Raw genomic sequence first — 20960 nt, forward strand, 5'->3', positions numbered from 1 at the left:
ATATTAATATATACCATACATTAATATATACATCAGTTATATATAACATCAGTGTGTTAATGACATTATATATAATACACAATCTTACACATCACAATTTATTTACACAATATGTACATATTTTAAACACAAATAACTTAATCCAAAAACATTCATACAGAATGTGCTGCGATTTCTTGTCCTCACCCAGTCTGTCACCCAGCACCTACTGTTATCTTTCACTCACTGAACAGATCAGGCTACATATAGTCTCTGCTATCTATGAATGCACTCCCTAGAAATGTAATATTGTGTATTAAATGGGTTCAAAAAAATTTGAAATGGCAGGGGTGCCTGGGTAGCTCATTCAGTTAAGGGTCTGACTCCTGATCCCAGTTCAGGCCTTAATCTTAGGGTTGTGAGTTCAAGTGCCATGTTGGACTATTTAAAAAAAAATGGAAAATTTTATGTGTTTGGAATATTTGTTTAATCGACATTGCATCTTAGATCTTCCCATATCATATATGCACATCTCTTTAACTGCTATATGATATTCTATGTCTATCATACTTTAATCCCCTACTGATGTATTCTTTCCTCCCAGTTGTTTAATACTACAAGCAATGTTATAATATTCAACAGGCTGTGCCAATCCACTGAAACTTCCCTGACAAGTATCACTAATGATCCCCAATCCTGTTAATTACTTTGCATGGTATTCTATAATTCTTTATTCATGGTAGCATAAATGTTAGGCTATTACAGGTTGGTTCTAGACTCAAGGAACTTGTGATCTCAGCTATCATCTATGAAGTCATGGTGACAAATGTTTCTTCAACCAAGTCTAATTAGAGAAATTCTCAATTCTGTGCTAGAATTTTTTTTTTTTTGAAACCTTTCCAGGTGGTGATAGATTAAGCGTCTAGAGCATGGCTTTCAATCTTGCATAACTTTTTTTTTTTTTGCACAAATTGTCATTTTTTTAAAGATTCACCTAAGTAAAATTCACCTTTGTAAGTGTACACTTGTGCATGTTTTAACAAACCCAGTCATATAACTACCACTATAATGAACAGCTGCTTCATTCCAAAAAATCCTCACATTTCTAGTTAAAATGCTACCCCCTGCCTCTCCCCACAACAAGCACTGATGTGCTTGTCCCTATAGTTTTGCCTTTTCCAGAGTTTCATAGAAGTAAAACCCTATCGTAAGTGGCCTACCAAATCTAGTGTGTTTCACTTAGGCACAAGTGCATTCGAGGTTCCTCTGTGTTGCTGGGTGTTACCAGTTTGTAGTTGCCCATTATCCAGGTGTACCACAAATCTGCTTATCCATTAGCCAGCTGAAGGACATTTGGGTTATTTTCTACTTTTTGGCAATTACGAATAGTCCTAAACTTCAGTTCGTGTACACGTTTTTGTATGAACCTTGGGTGAACACCTAGAAGTGAAATTTCTGGTTATATGGTAAGGGTACGTTTATAAGAAAATGCCAAAATTATTTTCCAGGTGTTAGAGCCATGCTGTATCATTTTACATTCTCACCAGGAATATATGAAAACTTCCAACTGCTCCACATCATTGCCAGAATTTGTTACCGTTATGTTTTAGATTTTAGCCATTCTAATAGGCATGTAACGGATGAAGCGTGTTCAAATCTTTTGCCTAATTTTCAATTTGGTTGGTTTTCCTTTTGCATTTTGATAAATCCTATATATGTTGCAGAAATAAATCCTTTATCAGATGAGAGGTCTGTAAAATTTCTTCCCACTTTGTGGCTTGTTTTTTCTTTTAAAGAGCAGGAATTCTTAATTTTGATGAAGTCCCATTTATCAGTCTTTTATGGATTGTGCTTTTGATGATGTTATCTAAGAAATCTTTGTGTAAATCATGTTCACAAAGATTTTGTTCCCCTATGGTTTCTCCTATAAGTTTCATAGTTTTACACATTTAGGTTCATGGTCTGTTTTGATTCATTTTGATATGTGGTGCAGAGTATGGGTGCAAGTTTACTATTATTTTTGTATATAGTTACCTAGTTGTTCAGCACTGTCTATTGAAAAGGCTGTCCTTTCTCCACTAAATTACTTTTGCACCTTTGTTGACAATCAGTTGACCGTGTATATGTGGTCTGTTTCTGGGGTTTTTTTTTTTTTTATTTGTGTGTCCTTTCATCAATACCACATTGTCTTGATTACCATAGCTTTACAGTTAAGTATTAAAGTCAGATAGGGTGTCTTCCAATTTTTTCAAAATTGTTTTAATTATTTTAGTTCCTTTTGCATTTTCATATACACTTTGGAACCAGTTTGTTAACCTGCACAAATAATTCTGGGATTTTGTCAGGAATTGGGTTGAACTTACAGATCAATTGGAAGAAAACGGAGATCTTGAAAATGTCATCCAATTCATGAACATGGTATTTCTCCATTTTCTTAGTTTTTCCTTCACCACTGTTGTGTAGGTCTCAGGATAGGAGTCTTGTATGTCTTTTGTCAAGACTTATCACTAAATTGTTTTAAGTAGGCTCCACACCTAGTGTGGAGCCCAATATGGGGCTGGAACTCACAACCCTGAGATCAAGACCAGAGCTGAGATCAAGAGCTGGATGCCTACTGACTGAGCCACCCAGGCACCTCCTGAAGTATTTAATGTTGTAGTGCTTTAGAAAATTTTTACTTCTCATTACTTGCTGCTATATAGAAATAAATTTGATTTTTGTACATTAGTCATATAACCTTGCTAATCTTATTAGTTTCACTAACATTTTTTAGATTGTGTGGTTTTTCTATAGAGAAAATTATGTGAATGGTGATGGTTTTATTTCCTTTTCAGTCTGTATGCCTTCTTTATCTTGCCTTATTATATATGTGAAAGCCTATAGTTAGTTGAAGAGGAATGGTGAGAGCAGATATCCTTGCCTTGTTTCAGATCTTAATAGTAGAAGACTATATGCCTTTTCTCCAAGTATACTGTCAGCTGTAGATAATTTTGGTATGCAGACTTTATCAGATTGAGGAAATTCCAAGAGGTTTTATTGTGAATGAATGTTGTATTTGCCAAATGGTTTTTCTGCAACCACTGAGATGATTTATCACCTTCACCTTTTAGAAGCGTTTGTATAAAACTGGCATGACAGTTGACCATTGAACATGTTGGGTTTGAACGTTCGAATGGGTCCATTTATACTTGGGGTTTTTTTTTTAGCAGAGTACTGTATTTTCCTTCTGATGTTAATATTTTCATTTACTTTACTGTAAGAATATAGTATATATGCAAATATGTGTTAGGTGTTTGTGTTCTTGGTAAGGTTTCCAGTCAACAGTAGGCTATTAATAATTAAGTTTGGGTGGAGTCAAAGTTGCACATAGATACTTGACTACATGGGGCATAGTGTCCTAAGCCCCATGTTGTTCAAGGGTCAACTGTATCTTCCTTAAATATTTGTTAGAATTTACCATTGAAGCCATGTGGTCCTATAGTTTTCTCTGAGAGGAGGTTTTTAAATTACAAATCCAGTTCATTTAAGAGATATAGGACCACTGAGACTACTTGTTGAGGGTATTTTAGAAGTGTATGTCTTTCAAGGAATTGATCCATTTCATCTGCATTATTACATTTATTGGCAAAAAGTTGTTTTTTTAACGTTCGTTATAGTCTTAATAACTGTAGGACCTGTACCAATAGCTCTCACTTCTGATATTAGTGATTATTTCTTTTTTAATCCTAATCTGTGCAGAGACGTATCATTTTTTTAATCTTAAAAAAAAAAAAAACCACCCGGGTTTTTAATGGCCTTAATTTTCTGTATATTAAGTTGTCTGTTTCATGGGTTCCTGCGTTTTTTCTAGTTGCTTAGGGTGAAATTTTAGATCACTAGTTGGAGATCTTTCTTCTTTTCTCATATATATAAGTATTTTAGGTCTATAAATTTCCCTCCTTTAGCATTGCTTTTGCTGCATCCCACAAATTTCGGTATGTCAAATTTTCATTTTCATTTAGTTCAAAATACTTTACAATTTCTTTTCTTCTTTGACTCATAGAAATATGCAATTTAGTTTGCAAATATTTGGGGGTTTTCTAGGTATCTCTTACTGATTTCTGATTTGATTCTGTTGTGGTAAGAGAAAATACATTATCTGAACCCTTTAAAATTTCCTGAGACTTATTTTATGGACCTCGATGTGGTCTATCTTGGTAAATGTTACCTGTGCACCTGATGCTGTTGTTGGAGTGTTTTATAAATGTTAATTAGACAGTATGGTTGTTCACATCTCGAATATCCTCACGGTTTATCTTCTGTTCACTTGTTCTATCAATTATGCTGAAATCTCTTGATGATAAATTTTTTTTTTCTATTTAGGATTTTATGTCCTGTAACTGGGAAATAACCTTCTTTATCAGTGATAATATTCTTATTAATGATATGAAAGCTGGAGTGGCAACATTAATTACTGTTGGTAGAGTATATATAACTTTTTTCCATCCTTTTACTTTTTAAAAAAAAACACTTTATTGGGATATAGGTCACATATTATACAATTCAACCACTTGAAGTATACAAATCCATGGCTTTCAGTTCGTTCCTAGAGTTGTGCAATCATTACCACATTCAATCATGTAATTCATTTGTGCAATTCATTACCACATATGCCCATTAACAGAAACCCTCCATTCCTCCCAGACCGAGGCAATCACTAATCTGCTTCTATAAATTTGCCTGTCCTGGACATTTCATATAAATGGCATCATATAATAATTACCCTTTTGTGACTGCTTTCACGTGGCATAATGTTTTCAAGTCCACCCATGGTATAGCATGTGTCACTACTTCCTTTTGGTTGGAGTAATACTCAACTATGTGGACACGCATTTATTCTTCAGTTAATGGGATATCTAAGTTATTGTCCTTTTACTTTAAAGTGGGCTACTTAGTTGGGTCTTGCTATTTTGTCCAGTCTTATAGTTTCTGCCTTTTAATTGATGTATTTAGACCACTTACATTTAATTGCTATTTGTTTGCTATTTTCCCATGTATTTTTTCCTTTTTCCTCCTTTTTCGGCCTTCTTTTGCACTGAATATTCTGACTTGTATTACTGAATTGAGTATTCATTTGGTTATAGGGTGAATATCTAACCACAGGCATACTTTGCTTTATTGTGCTTCACAAATAATGTGTATTTTGTGGCAACCCTGTGTCAAGCAAGTGTATCAGTGACATTTTCCAGCAGGATTTGCAACTTTGGATCTTTGTATCAAATTTTGGTAATTCCCACAATATTTCAGACTTTTTCATTATTATAATTGTTATTGATTATGATTCATTGAAAGTTCAGATAGCATATTTCTAAATTATGGTATGAACATTTTTTAAAAAAAGATACAATGACTACAGTATAGTATAAATATAACTTTTATATGCACTGGCAAGTCAGAAACTTCATTTGACTGGCTTTTCTATGGTAGTCTGGACCTGAACCTGCAATATCTCCGAGCTGTGCCTATATTAGAGGAATTGTCAGTCATGTCCTCCAGTTGATTTGGGGGCTATTGTTGACTTATGTTTCCGACCTTCACAATCCCACTAGCCACATCATTGGAATTAGATCACACTTATGTGGTGGTTGGAGGAAACTGTTTCTTAAGTATTTGGTCTTCCTATTCAGAAATATCAGTATGTCTTTGTTATTAAGGCTAACTGAGGTCTCTACAAGGGATAAATTTACTCCAAGGCATGTGACACCTTCTGATGCTACTGTAACAGAAAGATGGAAAAGGTTTTCTGTTTTCTAAGTTTTGCTTTCTTGTTTTCTCCAACTTTTTATTTTAAAAGAAAAGTTAGAAAAATAGTACAGTGAACACCCAATTATCAGTAATTAACATTTTATCACATTTGTTTTCTCTCTATAATTTCTTTTTTAGTTGAACCATTTGAAAGTAAGTTGCTCATACTGGGACAATGCACTTCTGAAACATAAGCCAGTACTATCATCAATACCAAAGGAATTTAACAGAAATTTAAAAATAAAATTTAACGCTGAAGTCCACATAAAATTTTCCCACTTGTTCCCAAAATAACGTTGATAGCTGTCCTCTTCTATTTAGGATCCAATCAAAGATCATGCACTGCATTTAGGTGTCCTGTCTCTAGTCCTCTTCATTCTAGAACAGTACCTTCCCCATCTTCCCTTTCCTCATGATACTGACTTTTTTTTTTCTTGCAATAGTCTAGGCCATTTTGTGTGTGTGTTTCTATCTAAGCCATCTTTATGAATACAAGTACCATGAATGGGCTTTAGGATTGAAGTGTACTCCTAAACACAGCACATGATGCCCAGTGATCTACCCTTATTGCCTCAAGGACATTGTTTTTTTTCCTTTCCTGGTGCTTCCTGGATACCCCTTCCTTCCACACCTTAGCATCTTGCTAACTTTTATACCATTAAGGCCTGATTCAAGCTTTCCTTCTCAACAGAGATGGAGGCAGATGCTGCTACACAAATCTACTAAATAGGGCTGTCACACTACACGGTACAAAATGTCCATTTCTCCCCTTAGACAAAGAATCCAAAGGGCAGAGATACTACCTATCTCTGTAGAAACACTCCATAATCAGTTTAAACTGTAAATGCACAAATAAGAAAAGGAATGAATAAATCAATCTAAATTCTTTTGTTTCCAGCCATAAAGTTCTCCCCCTAACCCTTATTTTTTTCACTTTTCCCTGGTAGTTCCCATCACTCATGTGAGTACGGAGCATTTCCTAACAACCCCAATTCTGGGGTTGGGAGTTAATAAAGGCCAAGATGTATACTAGGCTCACCTTTGAAGGACTGTTGCTGAAGTAATAGAAAATCTTTTCTCGAGGAGAAAGCATTGTTTCATTTTTATGTGGAGAAATGTAGACAGGATGGTTTTGAGACAGCTGTATTCGGCGAGGAGAACCTGTTCTTACAAACGGATAGGGAGAGAGTGGAGGAGCATCCATCTGTTTAAAAAAAAAAAAATCCATATTCCTAAGAAAGGTAATGAAATTTCTAACCAGGTGTTTTTATGAAAATGGTTATTTTTATTGAAAGAGTGGAGAGGTATAATAAACCAGTAACTTTTTTGAATAGTAAACAGTATTAGCAGCAACAATTACACCTAAAGAAAACCATACAAATAACACAAGTGCTTACTTTGTGGCAGTCACAGTTTTAAGCATTTTTAATACATTATGGCATTTAATCCCCCCAGTTAACCCTATATACTAGGGACTGTTCCTATTCCCACTTTTATATATGAAGAGATACAAGACAGAGAGAGTTAAGTAACTTGAAAGGTTACCATAGCTGGTAAGTTTTGGACAATGTGAATGCATGCAGTCTCTCTCTTGTATTACAGTAATTTTTAGGGAATCCAAAACCATCTTATTCTTGTTTACCGCTTCACAATAAAAAGAAATTCTGTTGGGTAGGCGTATTATCTCTTAGAGATTTCCTCAGTTTTATTTAACAAAAGGATGATTTCTAAGACTACTTCACCTATACAGCAGCTCATCGTAAGTGATTTCTCCTCCCTCACAAGTAAAAAAAGTATGCAATAATCCCTGTCAAACTTACTATGTTTGCCTGTGAGTACTTCATGGCAAATGTTTTAATTTGTTTTATGTAGATATTGTTGTAGAACTGAATGAGGTCTCCCCGCTCTTCTTCTTCCATGTCACTGTTGGCACCTGTGAGACGAGTAGGTGTCGGAGGGGCACTGCTAGGCTGTGGGACTGGCAAGGTGCTGCTTGACCTCATGACAGGACTGGAGTCTCTGCTGGCTGCAGCGGGTAGAACAAAGGATGTTAAACAGAAAGAGCTAGTGCAGACTGTTTTTAAAAAGTAAATTCATTAAGAGAAAGGCAAATAGTACTTGTTTAAATGGCAGCAAATGGGCACTCTATCTTCAACCCGGGGAGCAAAGCACAGATACTAAATAAGTATTAACCTTACCCCCTGCTATGTAGCAAGAGTTTACTGAGTAGTTTTCTCTAATAAATTACACCAAATTTTCTAGGACCCGTGCCCTGCATTAAGTGACACAAGTCAGCAATTAGGTATTTCCATAGCATGGTTTCAGTTGGTATGCCAAACTTTCCTGGAACTCAGACCAACAAATTCCTGCCTGAAACCTTCTCTAATTTCCCTGGAGAAAAATGCTATGCAGAATGTGCCTCAAAGCTATGGGATGAAGGACAACCAACTTTGCTACTAAATTTAGGATTCTATTTATTATTCCAACAATTTTTTTGCCAATATTTTAAGTTTCTATAGTCATAATTTCATTTAGTAATCTTTAGGTCTAAAAAGTGAGAAGCTCCTAATTTTGTTTTCTAAGTGTTCATAAAGATCTTCAACACTTACTTCTGTCTTTGTTTAGTTCTGTTGGAGAATTCTGATGGCTTCTGCTATCACTGCTGCCAGAATTTCTTCTTTTCCTTTTCCCTTTTATCAAAACACTTCTGTATACCTTTAGAGACCATGATAAGAGGACAGATTTATTGAGCACATCTTAGACTACAGGACCTTCATATGTTACTAAATTCTCACAACGACTCGATGTAGTAATAGTTGTCCTCCTCAGGGAGGTTAATATATGCAGCCAAGGTCATATATCTGTTAAATAACAGAGCCAAGATTTATACTAGGGCCTGCTGGCCTCAAATTCCAAATATGGCCTATAATGTTATAACGGGCAGTACTAGCACCCAACCATAAAATCAGGTCATTCTAAATCAAATACAAAGATCTTGCATACCTATCCTTTGAGATAAATGAACAATATTAAAGGTAAAATGAATTTTAGATTTTCACTTAATGTTGTCTTGGTTAAGTGTACAGTACTGGTTTTCTAAACCAGCCTGAAAGGTGACACAGAAACGAAACAACTTCCTAAATTGACATCTATCATGTGATTATCCGAATTAAGGAATCAAATATTTTACCTTTTGGAGAAAAGAGGACTTAAACTAATCAAGATGTGAAGCTGTCACTCAATGATTAAACAATATTAAAGAAAAGAATTCCTTAAAGTAGATTCTTATTTTGTATCCTGGGGAAAGGCTTCAAAATCAACTGTGGTTAATTTTTCATATTTATCAAAGGCTTTAAGCTTTATTTCAGCCCTGAGAGAAAATGTAGTTACCTGGCTCCGGGCCTGTGGCTGAGTCCTGTAACAACGCATAATATTCTGGAAGGACTTATCTTCTTTTGTGACCTGGCAAACAGTAAGAGTATTCTGAGAGAGAAAGTAACTTCCAGCAAAATATATTGAAGAGCTCTGTGAACCTACTTTCCCAGTAAAACTGGTGAAAATCATACAAACAGCCATTTCAAATCTCTGGAAATTGTCCTAAGGGTGTATAAAAAATGAAAAACTATTCAAGAAAATCTACTAAAATTCAGTAATAAGAGGGAGTAAGTGGCATCTGAACAAAGACCTGGCACAAAAAAAGTACATTTAACTAATTAAAAATTCACCCAAGGGACAAAATAGATCTGACTGGCAAAGAAAAAAAAGAATTAGCAATCTTGGGATAGACTGTGGAACCTGAAGAACACAGAAAAAGGAAATGCAGAAAAATTAACAGAGCTTCAGAGAGCTGTGAACATCATTCAGCACACAGAGAGAAGCAGAAAAAATGTTAAAGCTGAAAGCTTCCCAAATTTGTTTAAAAAATAGTAACCCATACAACTAGGAAGCTCTAAGGATTCCAAGTATAGGATAAATGCAAAGAGATCCATACCCAGACATACAGTAAAAATGCTGAAAGCCCAAGAAAGGGAGAAGATCTTGAAAGCATAAAGAGAAGCCCAATAAAATAACAGGCAACTTCTATTCAGAAACTACAGAAGCTAAGAGGTGGTGAAACAACATATTCAAAGTGCTCAAAGTAAACTAAGAATTCAGTGTTCAGTTATCTTTCAAAAGTGAAAGAGAAATAAATAAAATCTCAAAAATGAAAGAGAAATAAATACAAAATAAACAATTTGCTGCTAACAGACTGATCTTACAAGAAATACTAGAAGTTCGTCAAATTAAAAGCAAGTGACTTCAGTAATTCAAATACACATAAAAAGCACTGATAAAGATAATTATGGAACCGTAAAGACAGCATATATTTCTCCTTAACTGATTTAAAAAGCCATTGTATAAAACAATACATTTATAATGTTTCACTGGGCCTAAAACATACAGTAATGTAATATATTTGCCAAAAACTGCCTAGGAGGAGGAATGCTGTATTGGGCTAAGGAAATGACTCCAGATGACAACTTAAAACCACAGGAACTGATAAAGAGAATCAGAAATGATAAAATTAATAAAACAAAAGTTATACATTAAATATATTTTAGCTCCTTTAAAAGTCACAGAATTATTGTTGGATTTGCAACACTTACGGATATCACAATTCACCTCAAAAGATGAAAAGGAAACAGCTACATAAGAGTAACACTTCTATATCTCACTGGAATTATGTTAGCATAAATCTGAAGCTGATATAGATAGTTAAGGTACGTATGTTGGGGTGGGGAAACTGGGGAGATGTTGGTCAAAGAGTACAAACTTCCAGTCATAAGATGAATACATTCTGGGGACCTGCTATCTAGCATGGTGACTACAGTTAACAACACTGTATTATATACTTGGAAGTTGCTAAGAGAGGTGATCTTAAGTGTTCTCACTACACAAAACAATTGGATTAGCTCCATGTGAAAGAATAAAGTTGAACTCCTACTTCCTACCATGTATTAGAAATTACTCAAAATGGATCAAAGACCTAAATGTAAGAGATAAGACTATAAAACTCTTGGAAGAAAACATAAATATCGATGACCTTGGACATAACAATGTATTCTTAGACACCAAAAGTTCAAGCAACAAAGAAAAAATAGAAAAATTGACTTAATCAAAATTAAAAACTATATGGTTCAAATAACACCATCAAGTAAGTGGAAAAACACCCAAAGTATCTACAAATATCTGCAGAATATATAAACTACAGCTCAACCATAGAAAAGCACAAAACAATCCAAATAAAAAATGGACAAAGTATTTAAACTGGTATTTCACCAAAGATATACAAATGACCAGCAGACAAATGATTTCCTGATGGCCAGAATAAAAAACCCAAATAATAGTCAATAAGCACAATAAAAGACATTCAACATCATGAATCATTAGGAAAATAAACATCAAAACCACCATAATGGGGGCAGCCCAGTGGCTCAGTGGTTTAGCGCCACCTTCAGTCCAGGGCTGATCCTGGAGACTCAGGATCGAGTCCCACATCAGGCTCCCTGCATGGAGCCTGCTTCTCCCTCTGCCTCCTGTCTGCCTCTCTCTCTCTCTCTCTCATGAATAAATAAAATCTTAAAAAAAAAACAACCCATAATGTATCAATCAATACTGAGATGACTATAATAAAAAATTGAAAAGCTGACAAGGATGTAGAAAAATTAGAACTCTAATGCACTGCTAGTGGGAATGTAAAATGGTGCAGCTGCTGTCAAAAACATGGCAAGTTTCTCAAAAAACTAAACCTAAAATTACCATATGACCCAGCAATTCCACTTTTGGGTATATGCCTAAAAGAATGAAACTAAAAGTTCAACAAGATATTCATACACTCATCTTCATAGTAGCACAATTCACCATAACTAAAAAGTGGAAGCTACCCAAGTGGCCATCAATGGATGAATGGATAAACAAAATGTGATATGTCCACACTATGGAGTATTACCCAGCCTTAAAAAGGAAGAAAATTATAACTCATGTTACAACACAGAAAGATCTTGAGGATGTTATACTAACTGAAATAAACCAGTCACGAAAAGACAAATACTGTAGGACTCCTAGAGGCACCCAGAATAGTCAAATTCATAGAGACAGAAAGTAGAATGATGGGTGCCAGGATCTGAGGGAGGGGGAATGCAAAGAACCTATTTAATAAGTAAGTAGTTTTATTCTGTAGGGATGGAAATGTTTTGGAACAAGATAAAGGCTGGGTGTACAAGATTGGGAATGTACTAAATACCACTGAATTGTTCATTTAAAAATGGTTGATTTATATGAATTTCACATCAATAAATTATTTTAGAAAAATGTCTGATAATAAAAAGTGCTAATGAGAAGGTGGAGAAATGAAGACTTCATATACTGCTAGCAGAAATATAAAATGCTGCAGTGACTTTGGAAAAACAGTCTGGCAGCTCCTCAAATGGTTAAAAACAGTATAAGACCTTGCAATCCACCACCTTTAGGTATATAGAAAAGAGAAATGAAAACATGTCTATGCCATAACTTGTACACAAATGTTCATAGCATTATTCATGATAGTCAAAAAGTGAAAATACCCGGATGGCCATCAATTAACAGATAATCAAAATGTCATATATTTATACAATGGAATATTATGTTCTAAAATTTACTGTGGTGAAGGTTGCACATATCTATAAATGTACTAAAAACCACTGAGCTGTACATTTTAAGTGAGCGAACCAAGGGGTGCCTGGGTGGCTCAGTCACTTAAGCATCCAACTCTTGATCTCAGCTCAGGTCTTCATCTCAGAGTTGTTAGTTCAAGCCCCACACTGGGTGTGGGGACTATTTGAATGAATGAATGAATGAATGAATGAGTGAATTATAGCTCAACAAAACTGTTAAAAGTGTTCTGAGAGTAAGGAAGTAGCATCTTTACTTTTTCCTTTTATATTCCAAATGGTACTCACCTTTGCCATCACATAAATGGCACACATCAACAGCTGGTCCAGGTGTCTGTCCATCATAAGTTCAGGACACTGAATTATGGAGAATTCAAAACAGGTCCAGATTTTTTTCCTCAGTTCATCTGAAATATCCAGTTTAGCACAAAGATCCCGAAGGCGGACACCTGCCAAGTGGTAAACCTGGTAGATAAACAAAAACATTTCAAAGTTTGTTTACCTAACACTTATACTTCCCAAGCTTATACCCTGATAAGGGTACATGAAAAATTACCTTTCTAAAGAAGAGTGATAAAGAGCTGGTCTTCCTGGGTCTAATACTGCTGCCAGTTAAAGGTGGGCCTTGTTTCTGCTGATGTCCACCTGGGGAAATCTGTTGAATGGCCACCTGACCAGGGACTTGCAAGGTTGTTCCTGTCACCTGTTGAGAGCTCAAACTTCCAGCCAGGGCCTGAGCACTGAGGGGCTGGATGGAGCCAGTCACGGCTTGTGCCTGCCCTCCAACATTGACCTGGACTGGGAAGAACGTTATCCCTCCATTTTCATTCGCAATACCTATAGTTTGTTAGGGAGAAGATGAGGATGATGAAAAGTTCTCTAGGCACGGGTTTCCAGTTTCTCCCCTCCTAGCCTCCTCCCCCCCCCCCCCGCCCCCTTATCTCCTGTTGTCATTCCAGCCAAATCTCAGGTGACTTTCCAATAAATGCCACCGAGAAAGAACTCAATATTCAACTCTGCCTTCCTTACCTTGTACAGGAATGGTCACTGTTTGTCCATTGTTGGCTGTGACAGTGGCTGTTGCCATAGTGACCAAAGTCTGTCCAGGAACTGGTGTGACAGAAACAGTCTCCCCAGATACATTCTGCACAGGGACAGCATTGACGAGGGGTTGTGGGGGAATGCGCCCAGGTGTCCCTCCATCAGAAGGGCTATCATTCTCAACAAATAGCCGCCTTCTGGTAGAGCTGGCTGTTGGGGAGCTGTATCTATCATATAATGTGGCTGGAGATGTTATGCCTAGGGTCAGAAAAAAAAAAAAATCAAACAAATGGTTTAACTCAAGGAAACTGAGATCTAACTTCCAGCCAAGCTCTTAAGTTCAAAACTAATCAGTATCTGAAATACTTCATAGACAAAAATTACAGGGATCATATTCATAAGTATATTCAACTAATGAAAATTCAACCACACACTATTAAGAGCAAAATTTAAACACAAGAATTTTTCTCTATTTGTTTCACAATGCTCCCTACTTTATTCCAGCTCCTGCTAAATCAAACTCTGCCCTCTACTACTACATAATCCTGATGACTTAGGGGCAATTTAAACAATTATTCTATTTTCCTATGATACTTTTGACCATATTCAATTTCTACCTAACACTCATGTACAATGTGATTTTCACTGTAAAGCCACTACTCAAAACAAGGGGACTTGATATTACTAGGACATCATCTGGGAGCATTCCCCCCCAGTTTTATCAATTTGCATCTTTGTCTTTTTCCATGTATAGAAAATTACTAAAACTCAATGTTCTTCAGCAAAAATGGATATATGTGTTTTGGACTCAATTAAGCTTAGTTTATTATATTCTTTAAACAATTTTATTAATGCATAATTCACATAAATTTCACTTAAATTGTACAATTCAATGCTTTGAATTTGGTATTCAAATTTTGGTATACCAAATTTTGAATCTGGTATATTGCTACCTTTTTAATATATATATATATATATATATAACATGTAATTTGCCATTTGAACTATTTTTGTATGTACAATGCAGGGCATTAATTCCATTCACAATATTGTGCAACCATCACCACTATTTCCCAAATTACTTTGTCATCCTAAACATAAACAACCCCTATAAACATTATAGCACAGTCTGTTGTTAAATATGCACATCAGTGGCTGAATTTTTAAGCAGCATTCCTTCCAACTGCACATCAATTGTTGTTTTTAATTTAAAAATATAGGTAGGGAGGTCATAAGAGGATAGGGGTACTCGTGACAGACTATAGCTTAACATTTTAATTTTCCAATGGCACAAAACCCAATAAACTTACTAGATTTGTATTTGGAACAAACCTACAATTGGAAAGAATGCATTAGGATCATTATCTTGTAAAGCATTAAGAGACCTCAAGAAAATGGAGAAGTGGTAAGTACAAAGAAAATGAGTTTATTATTATTTTTTTTAATCTTTATTTTTTTTTTAAGATTTTATTTATTTATTCATAGAGACACACAGAGAGAGAGTGCGGCAGAGACATAGGCAGAGGGAGCCCGACGTGGGACTCAATCCAGGCCTCCAGGATCACACCCCAGGCTGCAGGCAGCGCTAAACCGCTGCGCCACAGTGGCTGCCCAAGAAAATGAGTTTAAAGTCAGGTCCTAAATCCACAGATTAGGGAAGGAAAAACTCTATAGAAACAGGACTGAGGAAGACCAGCTGTCAGATCTGTGTCTAAGATGGATAACAGGCAGAAAAATAGTTAAGCCATTATGATTTCTCTTCCAAAAAATGAGGAAATTTTCATATAGATTATCCATAGTTATTGAGTATGCACTGATTCTTGATTTTAAATCTGATCTTTTTTCTATAACCAGTGCTTATCAATTACATTAAAAGGTTCATCTAGAAATAATATCCTTCTAATGGCACGTAAGGATTTAGAACTCTCTGAATTTACAAAATTGCTTTTTAAAAGCAGTTTTGTCTTAACTATGTAAACTTAAACCTTGCATGTGGAAGATGTTACAAGAACAACCTGAAGGGGTGCTTGACTGGCTCAGCCTATTGAACATGATCTCAGGTTGTGAGTTTGAGCCCCATGATGGGCATAGAGATTACTTTAAAAAAAAAAAAAAAAAAAAAAAAGCAGCTGCCTAAATAGAACCAGATGAATAGTGAAACTTCTCTTTTCTGTATTTCTGGGGCCAGCACTGCTGTCCTATAAACCAGTGTAGCACAGCTCAACTGACAAGAGTTAAAGCTGAACATGCTCTGGCCATTCAGTACTTTTAACTCATCAGCTTGTCTATACCTAGTTGCATCATACAACTCTATCTTTAAGAAGCTTTTGTTTTTTCCTGATTTTACTTTTTAAAAAAGATTTATTTGAGAGAGAGCAAGAGAGCAAGCACATGAGAGTTGTAGGAAGGGGAGGAGAGAAGCTCAAGTAGACTCTGTGTCAACCACGGATCCCAACATGGGGCTCAATCCCACGACCCCAAGATTACAACCTGAGCAGAAATCAAGAGTTGGACACTTAACCAACTAAGCCACCCAGGCACCCCTCTTCTGATTTTAAAAGAAATACATATTTATTTTTAAAAATTTACAGAAAGCACCTGGAATTCTATTAACCAATATTTCTTAACAGTTTGGTTTTCTTTAGCCTTTCTGTATGCTTATATATAATAAACACACACTTAAGATACATTAATATTAGTATATATTATTAATATATTAATTATAATTAATTATATAGTATTCTCTTTATTTAATATTAATTATAGTATTATATATTAATACATAGTATTAATATATAGTTATATTAATATATAGTATTCTCTTTTTAAAGTCACTTGTTATTACATGTATCTTCCTGTGTTCTTAAATATATTTCAAAAGCACTACTTTTAAGTGATCCATGTGGTACTATAATACTCAACTTATTCTGGCTATACAAGGCTTTCTAGGGGAGGGTTCCAGTTAATAATGCACAAAATATTTCTTTTATTTAAACCCTATTAATTTCACTTCTAGTTTCAGATAGAATTTCAATTCTCAGATATTAGGCTCCCAAATACTCCCCTTAGTATTTTTTTTTTTTTAAGATTTTATTTATTTATTCATGACAGAGAGGCAGAGGAAGAGGGAGAAGCAGGCTCCTTACAGAGCAGGGAGCCCAATGCAGAACTCAATCCCATTGAGGATCATGACACAAGTTGAAGGCAGACACCCAACCAACTAGGCCACCTGGGTGCCCCCCTCCTAATATTTTAAACTTACTTCTTCCAAGTCCTCCAGTATCCGCACGAACTTCACTCACCCTTCTGGGAGTCAAAGGAGATCCAGCAATACAAATATCATCTGCTCTTTCCAGGTTCTGGGGTGGCATAACCTATAAAGAATGATATACAGAGTATCATTATTCAAAAAGGTATTTTCTTTAGAAATACAGTCACAATCTAAGGCAAAAGGAAACTTGGCTCACCAATTCTTTAATGTAAATAAAATCAGTGTCTTTTCCTGTTTCATACTGAAGTTGAAAAGGTCTGGCAAGCTTAAAAAAATTCAAAGCTAATAGGTGAATTCTAAATATGATTCAGCCTTCATTACTGATTTAGATAATTAGAATACCAGCCATTCTAAAGTACAGAGACTTGACTAGAAAATTAAGAGAGAATGCTGAATTCTTACTCTGGCACTGAAACCTTGAAGCAATCACACATTATTTCTGACTCCTAGAGTTAGGGGTTTCTTCTTAGATACAGGGGTGACTATACCATATTAAACCCAATGGCCACCCTCTCACTTCCCATAAGGGAGATACTAAGTTTAACTGCTCTCCGTGAAACAAGAATATAAACAGATTAGATCCTGTTGTACTTTTGTTACAGAAAGATGTTAAGGTATTTTCACAAACCTCTTCACAAGTAGGAACTCTGTTTTCATTGTCTCTAATTCTGTCCCAGAGTGGAGACTCTGGTTTCCATGCCAAATGATCCAAGATCTGTTCTTCAATCTGATTAAGGTGTTTTACCACTTCTCTACAAAGACCATCTTCTGCTCTAATGAATACTTCTATCACCTGAAATAAAAAATGCCCTGGTTTAATAATTATTTTTGTCACTAAAAATGCATTTATTAAGTGTGAAGCAAAAATGGGTAAATTGCATTTTTTACATATTTATAGATACAACAGATAATTCATCAAAAATTAAAAATAGAGATCCCTGGGTGGCGCAGCAGTTTGGCGCCTGCCTTTGGCTCAGGGCGCGATCCTGGAGACCCGGGATCGAATCCCATGTTGGGCTCCCGGTGCATGGAGCCTGCTTCTCCCTCTGCCTGTGTCTCTGCCTCTCTCTCTCTCTCTCTCTCTGTGTGACTGTCATAAATAAATAAATAAATAATTTTTAAAAATTAAAAATATAAATAACAGCACTATTTTGAACAGGTGGTCTTCCTTTCACTGTCTTTATAAATTATTATTATTTAAAATGCATGTAGGAATTACAGAAAATCTTTTATATAATGGCATATTTTAAATTGTTTTCAAAGAAAAAAGAGCCTCTTCTATTAAAGTTGAAAAATATTACCTTTTTTTTTTATTTTCAAAACAATTTATTTATTCATGAGACACAGAGAGCGAGCCAGAGACATAGGCAGAGGGAGAAGTAGATTCCTCGCAGGGAGCGTGACGTGGGACATGATCCCTGGACCCAGGATCATACCCTGAGCCAAAGGCAGATACTCAACTACTGAGCCACCCAGGTGTCCCTGAGAAATATTACTCTTTAAATTTTTTTTTTAATTTTTATTTTTATAGATTTTATTTATTTATTCATGAGAGACACAGAGAGAGAGAGGCAGAGACATAGGCAGAGGGAGAAGCAGGCTCCACTCAGGGAGCCTGATGTGGGTCTCGATCCCAGGTCTCCAGGATCACACCCTGGGCAGTGGTAATAAACCGCTGAGCCACCTGGGCTGCCCAAAATTTCACATTTAAAGACTCTAGCTCAGTTGGTAAAGCATCTGACTCTTAATCTCAGGATCATGAGTTTAAGACTCACGTTGGGTGCAAAGATTACTGAAAAAAAAAACAAAAAAAACCCCACAACAAATAGAATAAAAACTCTAAACATTCAATCTATGCCACTAAAAAAACTGACTTTGCTCTATTAGAATTAAGATAAACCCATACACTAAATCGATATCAGGACAGAAATAGCTATCAAATCAATGCCATCACTTTACGCCTCTATATAATATGTTAAAGAGAACTTTTCTTCCAAAGGACACTTTCAATGTTATTTCTACAAAATAAAAAAAGGTTGGGGGTCCTAGGTGGTTCAGTCAGTTAAGCATTTGACTCTTGATTTAAGCTCAGGTCTTGATCTCAGGGTTGTGAGGTCAAGCCTGGTGTTGGGCTCCACACTGGGTGTGGAGCCTACTTAATTAAAATAAAAAATTTAAAAAGATTACTATATAAGAATAGCTACTGATTTGTTTGCTACCTTTTTTGAAAGGCTTCTCAGCTAATACAATGAAAGTATCCTAAAAGCCCATGGCAGATAAAAGGAAGAAGCAAATGAAGCTTTTACCCAAAATAGGTCTTTATACTGTCTTAGAAGAATTTAAATAGTTCTTAAGACTCTTCTATTTCTCCTTCCCAGAGTAGAAATTACTAATCATATAATTAAGAAGAGAAGAGATGTACTTAGGTAGCAAAATGAATTAACTGGCTAACGACAGGAAGTTGATCACATTTCCAATTTCCTCATCAGTATTAGATTTTAAAAATACCTTATAAAAATGATAAAGTGGCACATCAAATATTTCAGTAATAAATGGAAAATTCCCAGGAGGCTTATAAGAAAAAGTGACGACCTCAAGGCAGCAGGCTAAAAGTGATCTATGGAATGCATCTTGTTCCAGAATGCCCTATAAAACAAAAGTTATTAACATTTAGAAACATTAGCCTGCTCTTATAAAGACATTTCCTACACAGTCAAGTTAAATAAAAATATCAAAGGAAGTCTTATTTTCCGAGTTAGGGAGAAGTATGTGCTTACTTTCTTACAGAACTTTTCTTAGCTTAATAAATAAGCCCATGTTTTAGCAAATATAAAAGAATGTAGAAGAACTTTCAAAAATCTTACCTATTGTATAATACAGTTGATACAAAAATTATATCCCTAACAAAAATATACATACATCCTGTTTAGGGGAATAACAATGTGGAAAAAGGCTACAAAACAGTATTTACAGTTAGAGGCCACTATCAGAAAAAGACAGCTGGAAGGCAGGTGCCTGGCTAGATGGTAATGGGCCACAGGTGAACACACTTCTCTCAGGAGACATATTTACATCTCTTTTTTTTTTTTTTTTTGCTTACTAATTTTCCAAATCTGTACATAAACACTTACTATTTTTGAATTAAAAAGTTACTTAAACACCAAAAACATAGGCAACAGAAAAAAAATAGGTAAATGTGGCTTCATCAAAATTAAAAACTTCTATCAAAGGACACTATCAATGAAGTAGAGAACTCACAGAATGGGAGAAAATATCTACAAACTGTATATAAGGGATTAATATCCAGAATACATAAAGAACTCTTGACCAACTCTTGACATCAAGAACAACTTGACCAAAAAAAGACAATCATATATTGTTGATTATGAATAATATTCTGAATACTATTCAGTATTAAAAAGGAATGAAATTCTGACCTATGCTAAAATATGAATGAACCCTGAAAACATTGTGCCAAGTGACTGAGACACAAAAGCACAAATATTGTATGATTATATCTAGAATAGGTAAATTTGTGGAGACAAAGTAAAGTAGGGATTACTAGGGGCTGGAGGGAGGTGAGAATGGGGAGTCATTGCTTATTGGGTATAGACTTTCAGTTTGGGATGATGAAAAATTGGTAAGGGTTGCACAACACCGTGAATGTACTTAATGCCACTAAATTGTTCACTTAAAAATGCAGAAAATGGTAAATTTTATGTTATGTATATTTTCCTACAATAAAAAAAATTGTTTTAATAAGTTTCTTAGGTGGGTATATACAGGTATATACTTATTATGAGCCCCTAAACTGCAGCTATGTTTTATGTGTGTTTCAAAATTTAAAAATTTGTCTTAACAGCCTTTTAAATTCCCACAGCCATAATTTTATGTATAAAAAAGAAATGTAAATTGCTACATAAAATTAGAACTATTAGTTTTATAATTTTCTCTAAAATATTATTTTTAAAAAATTTTCAAAAATCATTTCTATTGATGTCATTAAAAGTAAATACTACATATTTCAAAATCAATTTATATTTCTTGACTAGTAAAATCTAGAAAAAATAATTACTTTAGTCAAAGAGCAATGGCTGAATATTTATGTTAAAGTCCTATCTAATCAATACTCAACTTATCCTGGATATACAAGGCTTCTTAGGGGGAGGGTGCCTGTTAATAAGTTCATGTATTCT

The 20960-nt window shown here is 35.1% G+C and overlaps 1 protein-coding gene across 2 annotated transcripts in view; it reads right to left on the reverse strand.

Moving 5' to 3' along the window:
• Nucleotides 1-20960, reverse strand: part of RBL2 (RB transcriptional corepressor like 2) — a 51268-nt gene that overhangs the window by 2639 nt on the left and 27669 nt on the right. For both annotated transcript variants that reach the window (XM_077898416.1, XM_077898417.1), the window contains 10 exons: nt 19273-19410; nt 17393-17557; nt 16756-16867; nt 13482-13751; nt 13009-13289; nt 12741-12917; nt 9154-9225; nt 8373-8478; nt 7584-7789; nt 6803-6967 (listed from right to left, as the gene is read on the reverse strand). In XM_077898416.1, the coding sequence (XP_077754542.1) occupies nt 6803-6967; nt 7584-7789; nt 8373-8478; nt 9154-9225; nt 12741-12917; nt 13009-13289; nt 13482-13751; nt 16756-16867; nt 17393-17557; nt 19273-19410 (1692 nt within the window). The remainder of the gene's footprint in view (nt 1-6802; nt 6968-7583; nt 7790-8372; nt 8479-9153; nt 9226-12740; nt 12918-13008; nt 13290-13481; nt 13752-16755; nt 16868-17392; nt 17558-19272; nt 19411-20960) is intronic.

This window comes from Canis aureus, chromosome 5 (genome assembly GCF_053574225.1).
Source record: "Canis aureus isolate CA01 chromosome 5, VMU_Caureus_v.1.0, whole genome shotgun sequence".
NCBI lineage: Eukaryota > Metazoa > Chordata > Mammalia > Carnivora > Canidae > Canis > Canis aureus.